The 17,232-nt window shown below is 46.7% G+C and overlaps 1 protein-coding gene across 2 annotated transcripts; it reads right to left on the reverse strand.

Annotated features, from left to right (window-relative positions):
- Window positions 1-12,178: 12,178 nt before the first annotated feature.
- LOC125536886 (protein MAIN-LIKE 1-like) lies at window positions 12,179-17,039 on the reverse strand. Of its 2 annotated transcripts, none has more exons than XM_048700178.1 (6): window positions 16,602-17,039; window positions 15,263-15,313; window positions 14,515-15,174; window positions 13,474-13,635; window positions 12,981-13,358; window positions 12,179-12,893 (listed from the first exon to the last, which is right to left on the reverse strand). In XM_048700178.1, the coding sequence occupies exons 2-6, from the start codon at window positions 15,305-15,307 to the stop codon at window positions 12,468-12,470; spliced, it is 1,671 nt and encodes a 556-aa protein (XP_048556135.1). In that variant the 5' UTR covers window positions 15,308-15,313; window positions 16,602-17,039; the 3' UTR covers window positions 12,179-12,467. The 2 variants fall into 2 exon arrangements, with proteins under 2 accessions (XP_048556135.1, XP_048556134.1); XM_048700177.1 differs by having other exon boundaries at window positions 15,263-15,316.
- Window positions 17,040-17,232: the final 193 nt, after the last annotated feature.

Raw genomic sequence — 17,232 nt, forward strand, 5'->3', positions numbered from 1 at the left:
GCACGTCAAGTGTTTCCAGATGCCACTCCTACTGTGACTGTCTCTGAATTCGAAGCCAAAATGGCTGAAGATGTTCCGGCTGCATTAACCGATGAAGAAAAAGCCCCAAGAGTTGCTACACCCCATCTCACCAAGATGTTGTTCTCGAGGAGAACGTGACCGACCCTCTAGCTTCTGAAGTGGAGGTTAACAACCCTGAGGTGGCCACCAACATCACCGCTGACGCCAATGACGTTGTCATGGCTGAAGCCAATGAGGCGCCCGAAGCCAATGAGGCGCCAGAAGTCAATGCCAATGCCCCTGTTCCCCCTTCAAGACCTCACACAATGGAGCTGGCATTTGATCGTGGTCAGCCAGTTATGGTTCGATGGCCCATTCTGACTCCTCCGCCTGCTGCTGGTCCACAATTTGAGTACCATGTTGAGCACAGGCCTCAAGTCCAAAAGCCCAAGCCAAGACTTCCACGATTCCCAGGCACTGCCACTTCACCTAGGGTCTTCAATGCGAATGGCTTCGTGACACATAATACCTTCTTCAACAGCTCCAAGAACCCCTATACAAGACAGCGCATTTCCTCAGATCGGTTCTGGAGCTATCAGCAGCGCAGCTACTATTCATGTGTCCTATACAATCAGGGGCACATATTTCCACATATGCGCCTCGACTCTGAAGCTATAGCTGGTCTGCCCTGCCTCGAAGAAGCACTGGACTATTTCAGAGATGCTGGTCTGTTGCAGTTCGTCACTGACAAGGAGCACTGGAACGAAGAATTGTTGCTTCAATTCTATGCCACTCTTCATATTCGAGGCTACAACAGGGATCCGAAGACTTGGGTCCTTGAGTGGATGACAGGCAATGTCCATCATGAAGCTAAAGCTCTTGATATCATTGAGCTCACAGGACTGCACACTCCTGGTGAATACTATGAACCATGTTGTCAACAACATCAAAATGCCTTGGAAAGCATCTTTCAGAAGCCAGAACCCAACATGAGTCAAATGCTGAGCATGATGAAGCCTTTGCCTCATGACGCTGAATACCCATCTGAGTTCTTTATTGAAGACCTAGAGTACTTGCCTCGCACCATTTACCACATCATCAGGAAGACTCTATGGCCTGTCAAAGGACACTCATCTGCAGCGAAGCTTGAAGGAGCAATGAAGACTTTGGTTTTCTATATCTTCAATGGCATCAGCTTCAATGCTCAAGACTTCTTCATCAGGCAGTTGGCTGCGTCTGGCTCTGACATCTTCGGGTTGAAATTCTATGCTCCATGGGTCATGCGTCTAATCAAGCGTCACTCAGCTTTCAACTATCAGCCGTCTGCGCGCAATCATCTTATATTCTTGCCCGAGGTTGATCTGTCAGTTGAAGCCATTTACCCAGAGCCTGCTAAGGATCCCATTTATCTTCACAATGCTGATCACCAAAGCTTCACCCAGCCCATTGAAGGAATTCCAGCAGTGTCTCGTGTTTATCCCCTTGCTGGAAACACACGTGCCCCTCGTGCTCAAACTGATGCCACTGGTAGCACCATTGCGCAAAGGCCTCAAAGACAATCTCGTGTCCTCAATGACCGAGAGCTTCTCGTCGCGCTGCAGCAGAAACAGGATAAACATCACGACTGGCTTAAGCGTCAGATGCAAAGCCTCTTGGTGGATGTCAACCGCATTCGCAATCTGGCCACCAAGAATGCCTTTGTCACTCATGAAACCTGTCGGAGGTCATGGAAGAGTTTGACCCTACTCGGTGCTGAAGCTGATCTGCATGACGATGGCTTCACCGAACGCTTCAAGTTTGACTCAACTCCTCCCAGAAATGCTCACTTGCGTCGGACTCCCTCACTTGAAGACTCTGAATACTCGTCCTTAGCTGCGACCGTAAATGCCAGAGTCATCGATGACCAAGATGATGCAACTTCACCTCCTCCAACTTCAGCGCGTGTCGACACTGCACCAAGTTCCTCTGCACCACCCGATCTCAACGATGACCCTGCTGCTTCGCCTGCACCTCATGGGAACGAGTAGGCGCTCTATGTCTTCAAACCTTTTTGGTCCTCACTGACAAAAGGGGGAGAAGCATATGGGTTGATAGTCTTCAAGCGGGTCCATATGGGTGGTTAATTTACTTTTTGCTACTTTTGCCAAGTGCTTACAACTCTCGTTTTCGATACATTTGGTTCTTTGAGTTGTAACACTTAAACTCGATGGTCGTCTGCTACTTATTTGCTATTCTGTGATGCGATGATAAATTCCGCATGTGCGACGATAAATTCCGCACTTAGATCATGTTGCAGAAGTCCATTTTTCATTATGCATGTCATTATCTTTGTTACATCATATCTTGCATAATGACTTGTCATCATAAGTTGAAGAGGATCTCCACAAGTACAACCTGCCATGTGCATTTGCATTCCAAAAGCAAATTACTTATATGCACATCTTCAGGGGGAGCCCTTGCAACTTATGAAGACAATACCCTATCCTTTACGATTTCACACATTTTATTCCCCGTTGAAAACTTCAACCACTTTGTCATCAATCACCAAAAAGGGGGAGATTGTAAGTGCATCTAGTGCCACCCCTAGTTGGTTTTGGAGTATTAACGACAAACCTGGTTGAGGGACTAATGTGTTTGTGAGAATTGCAGGATAACACAGGTAGAAGTCCCTCATTGATTCGGTTTTCCTACCAGAGATGACCCCTAAAAATGAATGAAGACATTGAAGTCAAAGGTGGTATGTGAAGACATTCACATTGAAGACTATGACAAGAGAAGACATCGCATGAAGACTATGGAGCGCGAAGACTTAGTTGTTTCATCGTTCTTTTTCTTCTTTGTTGAGTCATAGGAACCACCGTACTGTTAAGTGGGGTCCAAGTGAACCAGTCAGAATGACTGAAGTGATGCTTAACCAAAATCCTATGTCTTCGAGTGAAGACTATGAGAGCAAATCTTGTCCAGAGTTGGATAAGCCAGCTTTGCTTGTAGCCCAAGTAAAGTTGCCGTGTGTGTTTGAAATCTGACCGTTGGAACACGTGTCAGTTCCTTAGTGACCAAGGGTCATTTCGGACAAATCAAGTCGGGTTGCCTAGTGGCTATAAATAGCCCACCCCCTACAACCATAAATGGTTGGCTGCTCAAAGTTAGAGTACGACTTTTGTCGTTTGAGAGCAACCCACCTCGAAGCCTTTGAGAGAGAATTCCTTGCGAGGATAAAGCCCTAAACACCCAGAGCCAAAGAGTGTTAGGCATCACTTAAGTCTTCCTGTCTGTGTGATCTGAAGACTTATTACACTTGAGGACTGTGAATCCTCTAGCCGGTTAGGCATCGTGTTCTGAGCATCCAAGAGTCATTGTGGATCGCCGGTGAACGAAGTCTGTGAAGGTTTGGAAGTCTACCTTGAAGACTTACCAGAGTGATTGGGCGAGGACTGGGTGTCCTTAGCTCAAGGGGAATAAGGTGAAGACGAGGTCTTCTGAGTTGAATCTCAGCCTCCCTAACCAGACGTACAGTTGTCACAGCAACTGGAACTGGTCCAACAAATCATTGTCTTCAACGAGTCACTGGTTTCATCCTTCCCTTCCCTTTACTTATTGTTGGTCCTGTGAAGTCATTGTATGAGTGCATTATCTTTTGTCTTCACTGAGTGAATGCTTGTTCTGATTGGCTTCACATTATCTTCCTACCTGATCCTTACTGCCTAGCTGCTATTGGTCATTGTGCTTTCACTTCATTGAATACTTGACTATGGTTTGCGTAGTGTAGTCTACCTTCCACTGCATGGTAATACGTTTATTTCTATCGTTTGTCTTCGAAACTTCCATGTTTTGAAGACTTTCATAAAAATCGCCTGTTCACCCCCCCCCTCTAGTCGATCACTAGCACTTTCAGTATGAATGGTTACATTAGTGTAGAATATATCCAATGCCAATGTTTTTTAGCTCTACATTGTTCTTGTAAGTACATGTTGTCCTTTATCAGTGTACTTATAATGACAGGTAGTTGTTCATGTACCATCACTCTGCAGCTTATTTTCCTTTGCCCTCCATTTTCTACACGTCAGATCTATATTTACTCTTACCATAAGGTTGGTACTGAAGAAGTTTAGCTGTGCATTGCTCTTGGTTGTACCTTTTGCCTGTATCGCTGCACTTACATTTATAGCTACTTGGTTATGTAGCATCACTCTTCATCTTATCTTAAATATTCTCCATTTTTTCGTATATTATCACATCTATATTTACTCTTAACAAAATGTAGAATAAAGGCAATGCTTTTGAAGAAGATTCTGTGGTAAACTTTTTGAATTGCCCCCCCCCCATCAGCATGGACAAGGCCTTTATAGAGCCTGTCTTCACCAATAATGTAAGTTTGTCCATCTCAAGCCTTCAAACTTTGTTGTATATATTTGGTTAGGCATGACTGCAACAGCTGTTTATTTTTGGTGTTTGCATCAAATTGCTTGTTTAAAGTTTATTATATGTAGTTCATAAACAAAAGTTCATCCTTTCTCAATTTAAGTTTTCAGTTGTACAACCAAGTTCCTTCTTCATACCATGTAAATTAAACTATACAGAGCAAGTGATCTTATTTTGCACTGCATGTATGCTTCTGTTCTTCATCTGTAATCCAGTGGTGTGGTGAACCTACCCACTACAACACAATGTCATATTCTGCAATGTCTTAACTATGAAAAATGTCATATCATTCTACTATTATTTAAACTGTCTCTTTATTTGCCAATCTGAAATGGTATAAATTGACAGCACACTAACCATTGATACTTATGAGTTCTTGATCTGCAATCCAGTGGTGTCGTGAAGCTGCCAACTCCTTCACAATGTCATTTCATGTCATGTCTTGACCTGAACAATACCATATTGTGTTAATGAAATTTTAAACTGTGTCACTTTATTCGTCAGTAAGAAATGTGATAAATTGTCAGCACTGATACTTTTATGTGCAAAACCTGTCATCTGTCTGCTTGTTTATCTTCCATAGTGAGGAAGATATAAGTGTTGAACAAGCGCAGTCTTATCATCTTGCTCAGTTGCTTGTGTTGCAGCTCCCCAGCAGGGCTAACCTTTCTTGAACTCTATTGAAGTGATCTCAGTTTTGTATATTATTTTGTCGGCGTGTTTATTTGCACTGGTGGCGATCTTTGATGCCCAGTGTATGTAATCTGTTGTCTGCTTGTGCTTTATTATCATAGTGGCGAACTTTGATGCCCAGTGGATGTAATATGTCGTAATTTCTTTATTGTATAGTATAGGTTTTTTCTTATTCACGATGCTGCAGTTATTTTACTGTATATATATCTTGTCTTCGCAATAAACCGGCCAACCCGTAAAATTACGATACATAATCGGGCCGTCATGCAATCACGATGTAGGTTGGGCCTGAAACGTGTCGATCAGCTCACGGGCCGGCAGCAGCCCGAAATGAACCCCGGCCCATGATTGTGCGAATCAAATCACGGGCTTTTAACAGGCCGAAAAATTGTCTCGGTCCTTGTTTGGCCCAATCAGATATTAGCTGCGAGCAGGCTGGATGCAAACCGGGCCATAGTTAGGCCCAACTATATGACGGGATTTTAACATGCTGAAATTAATATAGGGCCGAAATGTTAAACAGGCCATTAACAGGCCAAAACTAATATGAGGCCGAATTACTAAGTGGGCCTTTAGCAAGTGGGCCCAAAAGCATAGTGTCCAGTGGACGGGCCGAATCTGATATGGGCCATAATTAGGCCTAAAACCTCTTAAAGGGTCGGACCTGATCTGGGCCGTAATTTGGCCCGGAACGTGGTAGGCTTTTAACGGGCCGGATCTCATATGGGCCACTATTAGGCCCGGAGCATGGCAGGCCATTAATAGACCGTATCAAATATGGGTCGGCATTTGGCCCAAAACATGGCAGCCAGTTAAGGGCCGACCTACTAAGGTCCTCAAAATCTTGTGGGCCTATAGTTGGGCCGGCCCATTAATGTCGACGAAATCTCGTGGGCCTTTAGCTGGGCCGGCCCATTATGATCCGCAAGAATTTTGTGGGCCTTTACCTGGGCCGGCCTATTATGGCACACAAAAATCTTGTGGGCCTTTACCTGGGCCGGCCCATTATGGCCCATGAAATCTTGTGGGCTTTTAGCTGGGCCAGCCCATTATGGTCCACAAAATCTCATGGGCCTTTAGCTGGGCCGGCCCATTATGGTCCACAAAATCTTGTGGGCCTTTAGTTGGGCCGGCCCATTTAAACTTGTTGGGCCGTGCCATGTGTCGACGTATCATAGGCGCCTTCTGTCCAGTGAGTGGATGACATCTGTCCCGACAATGAGCCAACATGTGTTTCCTCTAGCCAATGATGATTTTACACGTGGAAAATCCCCATTGGTCGGGGCTATTAACGGGTTATCGGATCCAAAACCCGACCCGATAGCTTAACAGCGTTCCGTTACGGTGGATTCCACGTGTCGGTCACCCTTGATGAAAGCACTTCTGTGACGCGCGATTTATCGTCATGGAAGTGGACACTTCCGTGATGATAATTTTGGTAATGTCATGGAACACTTCTATGACAGCACATGTATGACTATCTTGATTCTGTCATAAATTTGTCATGGATGTACATGCATGACAAAAAAAGCGACCTACTGTGACAAACACGTATCATCACGGAAGTGTATTTTTTTGTAGTGCCCCCCAAGGAAGGAGGCCGAGTGGGAGAAGGGAAAGAGGGGGTTCGCCCCCCCCTTCCTTCTCTCCTTCCTCTTCCCTTCCCCCCCCCCCTCCAAAAATATGGAAGGGGGAGGCCGAATTCGGGAGGACCCCAAGTAGGATTCCTCCTACTTGGGGCGCACCCTTGCCGCTCCCCTCCCCCTCCCACCTATATATATGTGGGGAGGGGGCACCTAGAACACATAACATCAATTGTTAGCTGTGTGTGGCGCCTCCCTCCACAGTTTACACTCCCGGTCATATTCTCGCGGTGCTTAGGGGAAGCCCTGCGTGGATCACTTCACCATCACCATCACCATGTCGTCATGTTGACGGACCTCATCTACTTCCTCGGCACCTTGCTGGATCAATAAGGTGAGGGACTTCATCGCGCTGAACGTGTACAGAACTCGGAGGTGACGTATGTTCGCTACTTGATCAGTCGGAGCTAGGAGTTCGACTACATCAACCGCGTTGTCAAACGCTCCTGCCTTCAGTCTATGAGGGTACATAGACACACACTCTCCCTCGTTGCTATGCATCTCCTAGATAGATCTTGCATGAGCGTAGGAAATTTTTTGAATTTCTACGTTTCCCAACAGGTGGTGCCGCTGGGGTCGATCCTTGACGGGTCAATTATCATTTTCCTTACTGTATCTTCATAGATCAGGTTGAGGCTACTGTCGCCATCCATAAGGACTCTGGTAAGGTGGTAGCCACCAATAATTAGGTCGAGAACCAAAGCCGCTGATCCACCATGACGGATATTGGTTGGGTGGTCCTTGCGATTGAAGGTGATCGGACATCCCGACCATCAACTGAATTTCGGGGCCACCAACTCTATGGCGTAGACATCCTGAAGTGCACGCTTCCTCTCCTTCTTGGGTATATGAGTGGCATAGATCATATTTACTGTTTTAACCTCAGGAGGGAATTGTTTCTGTCCTCCATTGTTCGGCCTGCGAGGTTCCTCGTCATCCTCACCGCAGGAGCTTTTGCCCGCGTCTTCGGCTGTTGCTTTACTGGGCTGCTTAATTACCCAACAATTATGGTTGATGTGATTGGCGGGCTTCTCTGCGGTGTCGTGTATCTGGCATGGCCTGTCCAAGATAACGTCCAACTTGGTGGGTCCATCCTGATTTCCTTTAGAGGGCTTTTTTCTCGGGCCTGACTTGGAGTTACGGAATCCGGCATTTACTGTCGTGTCATTGGCCTTGGTGCCATTGTGTTGCCGCTTATTTTTTGTTGCGGCATGGTTTTCCATTGCTGTCCCGGACTTCCAAAGTGGCAGGATCTTCTGGGTTGGTGCTTCTATGAGCCAACCAACGATCTTCACCGGCATAGAAGCGGGTCATAAGGGAGGTAAGAGCCGCCATTGTCTTTGGCTTATCTTGGTCGAGCTGGCGGGAGCCATTCATCCCGGATATTGTGCCTGAGCGCAGCTATGGCTTCGGCATCCGGGTAGTCAACTATCTGATTCTTTTTAGTAAGGAACCGATTCCAGAATTATCGAGCTGACTCCTCGGGCTGTTGGATCACATGGCTCAAGTCATCGACGTCCGGAGGCCAGACATAGGTGCCTTGAAAGTTGGCTCGAAAGGCATCCTCTAGCTCTTCCCAGCTCCCTATGGAGTCTTCGGGGAGGTTGCTCAACCAATGTCGGGCTGGTCCTTTGAGATTTAATGGCAGATATTTGATAGCGTGAAGGTCGTCTCCTCGTGCCATATGAATGTGGAGAAGAAAGTCCTCGATCCACACGGCCGGGTCTGTAGTGCCATCGTATGGCTCGATATTCATGGGTTTAAACCCTTTTGGGAATTGGTGCTGCATCACCTCATCCGTGAAGCACACTGGGTGAGTGGCGCCCCTTATTCGTGCCACGTCGCGTCGAACCTAAGAATCCATCCGTGCCCAGCGTTGATCGGAGCTCTATCGTTTCGGTCAAGCCATGCTTGGTATCCGTTTCTTCTTTCGTGAGGGTAGTCTCTTGATCCGTAAATGGACATTGACTAACCCACTCTAGCGGTCAGATCATGTCGCAAATTGTATTGATATGCTAGTTGTGTCGCCTCCTTGCCTTTATGGTGAGGGGGAGCAGGTGAGTATTCGGGCTCTCCAGATGGCATGTCCCTTCCTCAAGGGGGGCGGTCGGGCTGGTCACCTTGAGTCCGTCTAGGCGGTATGGGCTCGAAGGCCTCGTCGTCGAATTGTGGCAACAGTTTGCGCTTGGGGTAGCTCGTTGTCTGTTGTTCATAGCCATACCCGTCTTCAGCTTCTAGGACTTTCGTCCAACTGTCGTTGAGGGTGTCTTGCTCGGCTTTTATCTGTTGCTGCTTCTTCTTCAAGATTCGCGTGGTAGCCATTAGTTGTTGCTTCAATCGCTTTTGCCCCAATGGATCTTCTGGGACGATAAAGTCCTCAGGTCCAAGGCTGACCTCCTCTTCGGAGAGGGGCATATAATTGCTATTTTCGGAATCATTGGGGTCATCGGGAGTATGCTGACCCTCATGCCCCTCTAAGCCATCAGATTGGTGTTTGGGGGCAGGGTCACCGAGGTCTTCCGCATTGTCCAGGGTGTCATCGCCTGCGGTGCCCGTGTTACTTTCCCTGCTTCGTCGCCCCTTGGAGCGTCATCGTTGCCTCCGGCGCTTGGGGGGCTCCTCCCCTAGTTTATTATCCCTTCTGGGGGTGTCGTCACCATTGGTGCCGTCACATTCGTCCTTGGGGGTGTCCACCATGTAAATGTTGTGGGTGGATGTGGCCGTCCATCGGCCAGTGGCGGGAGGGGCCGTGGCCTCGCCATCATCGTCCATCTCGTCATCCTCCTCGGAGGCATAATCCAGCGTGTCGGTTAAGTCCTTGACAGTGGCTATGAGGTGGGTGGTGGGTGGGACGTAAAATTCCCTATGGCCTGCCTCAAGGCTCCGTTGAGCGTGAGTCGAGGACTGGCCGTCAACAATAGTCATCATCTGGGTCTGATCCAGCGCCTCATTTAGTAAGGCAAGGCTGGCCTGGTCGGTGTATGAGGCCTCTTCGAGGTTGACCCCTGTCGTGATAGTGGAGTGGGGCACGAGTTCGGCCAGGGCCAGACCCTGATCTTCGGACACCATGCCAGTGTCGGGGCTCAAAGCCGCATCCATAATTAAGAAGCTGAGTTCGGCTGGGGTTGGATCCCCATCTTCGGACGCCGAAATCCCCTGAAGGTTCGAGGCCGACTCCACAATAGGGAGGGAGAGTCCGGATAGGATTGATTCCTGGTCTTCAGATGTGGGTAGTGTTTCTGAGCTCGAGGCCGATAGCACGGCAGGGGCCGATCCGGAGATCAGACCAGGGAGAGGTCCCAAAGTCAATGCTTAGGAGGTCGTTTTTGTTGAAGGTACGGCCAAAAAGCCCGTGAAGATCAGATCGCCCCGAGCGTCGGTGACATACTCAAGGTTGCCAAACCTGACTTGCTGCTCGGGGGCGAAGATGTCGACCTAGTTGAGATGACCAGTCGAGTCAGCGTGCAGGAAGTTGCTGCCGAACGCGAAAAGTTGCCCGGGATGAAGATGTCCCTAGTGTTTGATGCCGTCTCCGATGATCAGGAGAGCCATCGACCCTTTGACGATCTGGCAGCGGAACTCTCAATGAAAGCACCAATGTCAGTGTCAAAATTGGCGGATCTCGGGTAGGGGGTCCCGAACTGTGGATCTTGGATCGATGGGGAACAAGGGACGTAGAACACGATATTTATCCAAGTTAGGGCCCTCTCTGAGAGGTAATACCCTACATCCAGCTTAATTATATTGCTTGTGCATATGGGGATTACAGAGTTGATCTACCTCGAGATCGGAGGAACTAAACCCAATTAGTAGGATGGCAATTGTTCTCCTAGCCTCTACAGACTAAACCCCCTGGTTTATATAGACACCAGGGGTACTAGGGTTTATAGATAATCGGTTACATCAAGGAAACACCGGATCTTCCATCTTGACTTGGGGTACACACCAAGGTACAAGTGTCTTTGGTCCGGACATGGTGCGGCCCAACAATCCGACCCACGTGAGATGAGCCGGCACCCCGAGGACCCCCTAGTCCAGGACTCCCTCACCCCCCACAACCACTTGTTGGTTGGCTGCTCCAAGAGAACTTGACACTTGTTATTTGAGAGCAACCCATCCTCTAACGACTTTGAGAGAATCCTAAGTGAGGAAAAACCCAGAGCCAAAGTGATTGAGCATCACTGAAGAGATTGATCTGTGTGATCCGACGCCTGTTACCTTCGAAGATTGTTATTCTTCCAGACGGTTAGGCGTCAAGTTCTGAGTACACCAAGAGTCATTGCAGTGTGCCGGTGAACAAGTCTGTGAAGGTTTTGGAAGTCTACCTTGAAGACTTACAACGAGTGATTGGGCGAGGTATGCTTAGCTCAAGAGGAATATGGTAAGGACTGTGTGTCCTCTGAGTTGCGACTCAGCCACCTCAACCAGACGTACAGTTGATGCAGCAACTGGAACTAGTCTACCAAATTGCATTGTCTTCACCGAGCCAACCTGATTTCAAATTCCTCACCCTCTTTTACATTATTCCGCCGCTGAAGAATTTGTGATCTATGCTCTGACGAATTTGAACTGAAGAATTTCATCACTCTATCTTTCATTTCCTCAGTTCATATTCTTCATGATTGTATGATTGCATGTTCTTCACTCTTACGTATCCTGATTGCATGTACTCTGATTCTGTGATGACTTAGTTTCCCTTGTGTTTCTATTTCTTCACTCTGATCTTCGTCAAATTCTTCAGAGTTTGACGAATTTCTAAAAATCTCCCATTCACCCCCCTCTGCTCTTCGTCAAATTCTTCAGAGTTTGACGAATTTCTAAAAATCTCTCATTCACACCACCCCCCCCCCCCATCTGGGAGATAACGTGCGCTTTCAGGCATGTACTTCGGGATGCTCCTTCTGCTTGTTACACTTGTCTTCAGGAGGAGGACACCGTGGACCATACATATATTGGCACAACGTGTTTACGCGAGGCGGGTGTGGCATGGTTGTTTTGACAGCTTGCGGGTTAACATACACATCCCGAAGGAAGATGACTCCTTCATGGAATGGTGGGAGAGGACCCGTGCAAACTTTCGCGAGATGGACAAGAGGGGTTTTGACTCGTTTGTCATTGCAACCGCTTGGCATCTCTGGAAGCAAAGGTACGCAAGAGTGTTCAATTGAGTTGAGCAAGTTAGAACACCCACTAGTTTGGTGCAGCAAATTTTGGAATAGATCAAAATATGAAAATTTGGCGGAGTTAGAGTAGCGGGGTTAACTAGATTCGTGGGAGAGTAGGCCTTTTCTTTTTTGGTTGGTGTTGATGTACCTGTTGCGATGTTTGCATCCTACCATGGGTTTTTATAAACAATGCTTTCTTCTTTTTATAAAAATACGGTACGTCATTGGCATATCTCGAAAAAAGAAGTTAATGACTAAGAATAAATTGGCTATACTATTAACCATGCTCTAATAGCTCGTTTCGCTCACATTATTCAGCTACCGATGACTCTTATTCAGCCAAAGCAAATCTCACTAGTTCTTGCAAGTGGCTAAGAGGGGAAATGGCCCGTGTGGGTATCTAGCCGTCTACGTCCCGGTATAAATCTGAGTGTAACAAATCACTGCAATGTAATATCCGGCAATAAAATGGTACTCCCCTGTCCCATAATATAAGTAGTGTTGAAAACGCTCTTAGCACGGAGTGAGCAGATGAATGCAGCAGTCACAGCACGATGGGGTCAGAGGCTTGGGACCCTTTCCCTCCCCGGTTCTTGAACCTCTTGGCCTGCACGCAGCTTCGATTGCTCCTCCGAAGCGGCGGTCGCTTCCGCCCCTTATGGCTTCCGTCCTCCTCACTGTCCTCGCTCCCTTCCGATGCCTCCTCTTCCCCCGCCTTGCCGTCTCGATCGCTGCCGTTCTGCACCGCTTCATCAGGCACAGGCCCATGCGGTGGAATGGCAGGAGGGTGCGGTGCAGTCAACTCAGAGGTCCCCTCGCCCCCAGCATCCACTGCGGCATTTCCTTCCTTCAAGTGAGAATCCTCCAGTAGTTCATGGATCCGAGCAAACGACGTGGCTACCTCGACGGGAAGTGACCGTTGCTCCAGAAATCGCGTGATGGTTGGGAGCTCCTTCTTGATGCTTTCCACCTACAATTATATGAATGAATGATAGGTCACTTAGACTGTGGACAAAGCTTGCCCTCATAAGCATTACCTTTATGGACCAGAGTTTACCACTGCAAGCAATTTGAGACCAGGAAATTCTCGTGCCGTGCTCGCTGGCGTAAAAACATCCTCAGTCGTTTTACAAGTGGCAGCAACTGCTGTATGATCAGGACGAGTAGCATTGATCAACTGCTCGAAATGTTTGATCTCTGATGCATACTCCAGGCTCCAATCCACTGACGCGTTCCACTGATGTCGCTGGAACCCACCAACATCGCCGACCGGATGCTGTTCTTGACCAAACTGACGAGCAAATCGATCTGGGAGATATACTTCCCTCACGTTAAAGTTGATCAGCCATGTTCTGGAGAAGCAGATGCTATCGGGTGCCGAGCAGATGTTGGGAATAGATGCAGGATCCATACCCTTGTAAGGTTCCCAGTTCACCTAAGATAAAATACTTGCATTATCAGAAATAAATTCATATATCCAAATGCCAAGTAATAAATAATAACTAACAAAGGATAAAGTATGGCTACGAATTACCGAAAGGGAAACTCACATCTGAAACTCGAAGCTGACTGAAAGCTTTTCTGATATCTGAAGCTTCCTTTGCTGGTTGGGATATTGCGTGCCCGGCCCACCTGCATACTCGTGGGACGACAAGTGCTGGATCATCCTCCATTTCAGGGCGCATCGCTGGAATATATTCATATATCCACCCCTTTGCACAGAAACTCAAAAGATACATTAGAACACTTCCATACTGAAGCAGTGTCACAACTTAGAACAACTTGATTTTAAAAAGAATACTCGAAAAAAAGGAAACATTTTATTCTTTCCAATCATCCAATGTTTTTTTTTACCAATTGTCATTCTCCTGTTGAAATTCTTTCTCGTTTTAAGAAGTGTCAAGTGTCAACCATGAGCAGCTCTGTAAATTCTTAGACAACATCCAATTGTGAAAACTTTATACATGTTCTGTATATCAAATACATGCAATTAGATCACATTTTCCTTTTCCTGTTCATATTTCTCTGTGAATGTAGCATCATCGATATTCTCAAAAACATATTATAATATTTCTTCATAATGCTAAGAGCTAAAAAAAATACATTGTAATCTTTTTTCACAATGTAACAGTAGAGCGAGAACCCAGAAGGCCAAAACAACTTTATTTGCAAAGAGTCTATGAAGGACAAAAGGCATTTCATTCTTTCCTAACATCCAATTCCTTTTTTCAATTGTATGAATGTATCATCTCACTTGTGCCTTTTCAGCTCTTATTCCACTGTGCATGCATACATAGTTATTTTCTGTTTGCAGTAACATTAGAGAACCGAGCATCACTCGGTGTGGGGTGCAGGCTCAGCACACCCGCTGGTGAGGCTTGCCATCCATTAATGATCAAAATGCCATGGGTGCTACCGTGCTAGTGCCCATTGTTTGAAAATAAATTAGTCTACAGTAACATTATCACTGTTTCACACAAACCTAAGGCGAAAATTTTATTCAACAAAGAAGAAGGGTTTGCGAAGTTAAATAGAACTGGAAGAAAATGACCGAAGTAAGATTTGACCCTGATAAATGAGAGTTCACATACCATGAGCAGAGTGGCGCTGCCGAATAGTCTTTTTCTGGCAATAGAGTGAGAAGACGCTAATGCAGAGAGAGCCTTGTAAAGATGAGCAAGAGCAGCAGTGCCCCATGCGTACTCTCGTACCTTGTCAAAGTCCGACAAGAGTGGTAAGTACTTTGGAGAGACATAGCCCTTGTCTTTGTCTGAAAACAGGGTTGCTCCAATCAAGTACAAGAGATATGCTCTTGTTTTGCACGCAATTTCTTTATCAGTGGGATGCTCCGAGAGCTGACTAAACTTGGAGTGTAACCAAGAGAGCTTCACACGGCTACCCCTGCAGTCCTTTGAACCAGGAACTCGGCCAAGGTATTGGAGGAGCAGCTCTTCTGACGACATGTTGAGCACAGCCCCGGTGGTCACCGCACGGCCTATGATCGGAATTCCCAGTATGTAGGCAGTGTCCCTGAGTGATGGTGCCATTTCAAAGTCATGGAACCTTGCTGTGTTTGTTTCTTTGCTCCAAAGCTCGCAAAATACCCTGAGCATAGTGCGGTTGATGGCCAGATCTCCCATGTATTTCAGATTTCCGAGCCCACTGGCGTCGACTAACTGTTGCTGCCGTTCATTCAGATTCCATGTCTTGAGCTCCTCCGTCGTCTGGCACAGTGATAGTTCACGAGCTTCCTGCATGATTAAGCACCGCATGTTATACATGCAAGAACCAAAGGAAGGTTTGGCAAATTGGTGTCACTTGGTTTATGAAGATAACTACCTGATTGCGACCTTTGCCTGTTGGTACCGCCTCCGAGGATTCCATTTAGTTCTGCTGCATAGAGATAAAACACCATAGTTATTTCAAATGGAACAAAACACGGTAAGAAAAAATTCAAACCATGCACGAGGGCTGCATGTGTTATATTATGAGAGGATAAAAGCTTACAGGCCATAAAACAACCACAAAGTCCAAAAGAGAAAACATCAACAACGACAAAACTACAGTAAATGTTTGGAAGGGGGGCAGACTGAAGAGTTATGTAATAAGTGTATGCAAAATAAGAATCAGAGACATGATCTATTGTTAGAATAAAAAATTAATGGAAGGTCTGAACAGAGCATAGATGATGTGCGGTAACAGGAAGTTGGGAAGAATGTAGATTTCAGACTTTCAATGGTTTGGCCTTTAAATTGCATTTAATTATCAAAACCAATTGTTGAGAGTTTGAATGGTAAAAGGGCAAGCAAATACAGATTGTAATCAACAAGAATGTGAGACAAGACAATGGCATGGAAACCAGAATTCCATAAAAGCATAAACGACTGCAGTGAGTCAACTCCTTGAAATACGGCGTCAGCAAAATTATTCATGATGGTGTGTTCACAGTGATATGCCTTGCCTACATTGGCACAAGAATAAGATTCAGACCGGTTGACAGGCGACAGACACCCAAGGTAAAAGAAAAGGAGCGTACTATTACTAACCAACCAGCCAAAGAAGGCCATAGTTTTTTTGTTTTTTTGTTTTGCTCTCTTTTTGAAAAACGAGTTGGAAAGAAGGCCATAGTTGAAATAAACACAAAGATGCACTATTATGCAACTAGTGTAAGAAATTCACTACTCCTTTAAATTGACTATACACCGGAGGAAGAGAAGCAAGCCCTAAGTTGATACTTGCGCCAGATCAAGAAGATGATCCAGCCATTTAGTACACCGCAGCAAAATAAGATGAGAAACCGGTGTCACAAAATACCAGAGAAACGCATCTGGCCATTACGGATTTCGCCTTGTAAAGCCTTTTTTTTTCTCGAGTAGAGCGAAGATGCTGGACAAGCGTATCCTCCGGCTTCAAACCCCGCCACCATGGCAGCACGCAAGCTTGAGGGGGGAAAGAAGGGGGCCCAAAACCCCGAGAACCCTAATCAGCAGAAGTGAATGGGGGCTGGCGAAGGAGAGATCTACGACGAGAATTAGGAACTCTAGTCGAGTTAGTCAATCACGAGCAGATGATGATCCTAGACGAACCCTTTTATTCAAAAAGAAGAAAAGGACGATCCTAGACGGAAAAAGAAACTGAACTGAAACGCTAATACAATCGAGAGAGGGAGAGAGCAAACCAGGGTGAATCGCAGGAAGACGAAGGAAGTGCAGAGTGGAATGGGCAAGGGCAGCGGCCAGCGGGTTTTTGGCGACGAACGGACTGCTCTGCTCTGCTCTTCTCTTCTCTTGGCGGTCATATATTATTATGACTGGCCTGACTCTGGCTCCTTTGGGAAAGGAAAGGCTCGCGCTGACATGGGGTTCCAGTGGACGCCCGTGAAGCCGAAACGTGGCAACCAGGACAACATGCATTGCAAGCTCGCTCCCTCTTTTTCTGTAGAGCAGTCCAAATTTATGGCAATTCCTGAATGGTGCTACCAGCCCTACTTGACAACCAACCGCGTCCCTCGCCCACTCACGGCTGCCTCGCCACTTTCTCCTTCAGATCGCTTCTTGTTGATGAGTAGGAGTAGGGGGCATGCCAAAGCCATCCGGCACACGGTAATTTCCCTGCATTCTCACCCGGCCATGACTGCGACATTTTTTCCTCTCAAAATTCAAGATTGGGCGTGCCCCCAACATGAAATTCTGAGAGACCACCGCACGTGATACTGCTCTATCTACTTGGTGCAACATCCTATCCTGGCATTCTGTCATGGCCTGCACTTGTGCATATCTACCGCGCAAAGAAAACACAGAGGGCCACAA

Source organism: Triticum urartu, chromosome 2 (assembly GCF_003073215.2).
Source record: "Triticum urartu cultivar G1812 chromosome 2, Tu2.1, whole genome shotgun sequence".
Classification (NCBI taxonomy): Eukaryota; Viridiplantae; Streptophyta; class Magnoliopsida; order Poales; family Poaceae; genus Triticum; species Triticum urartu.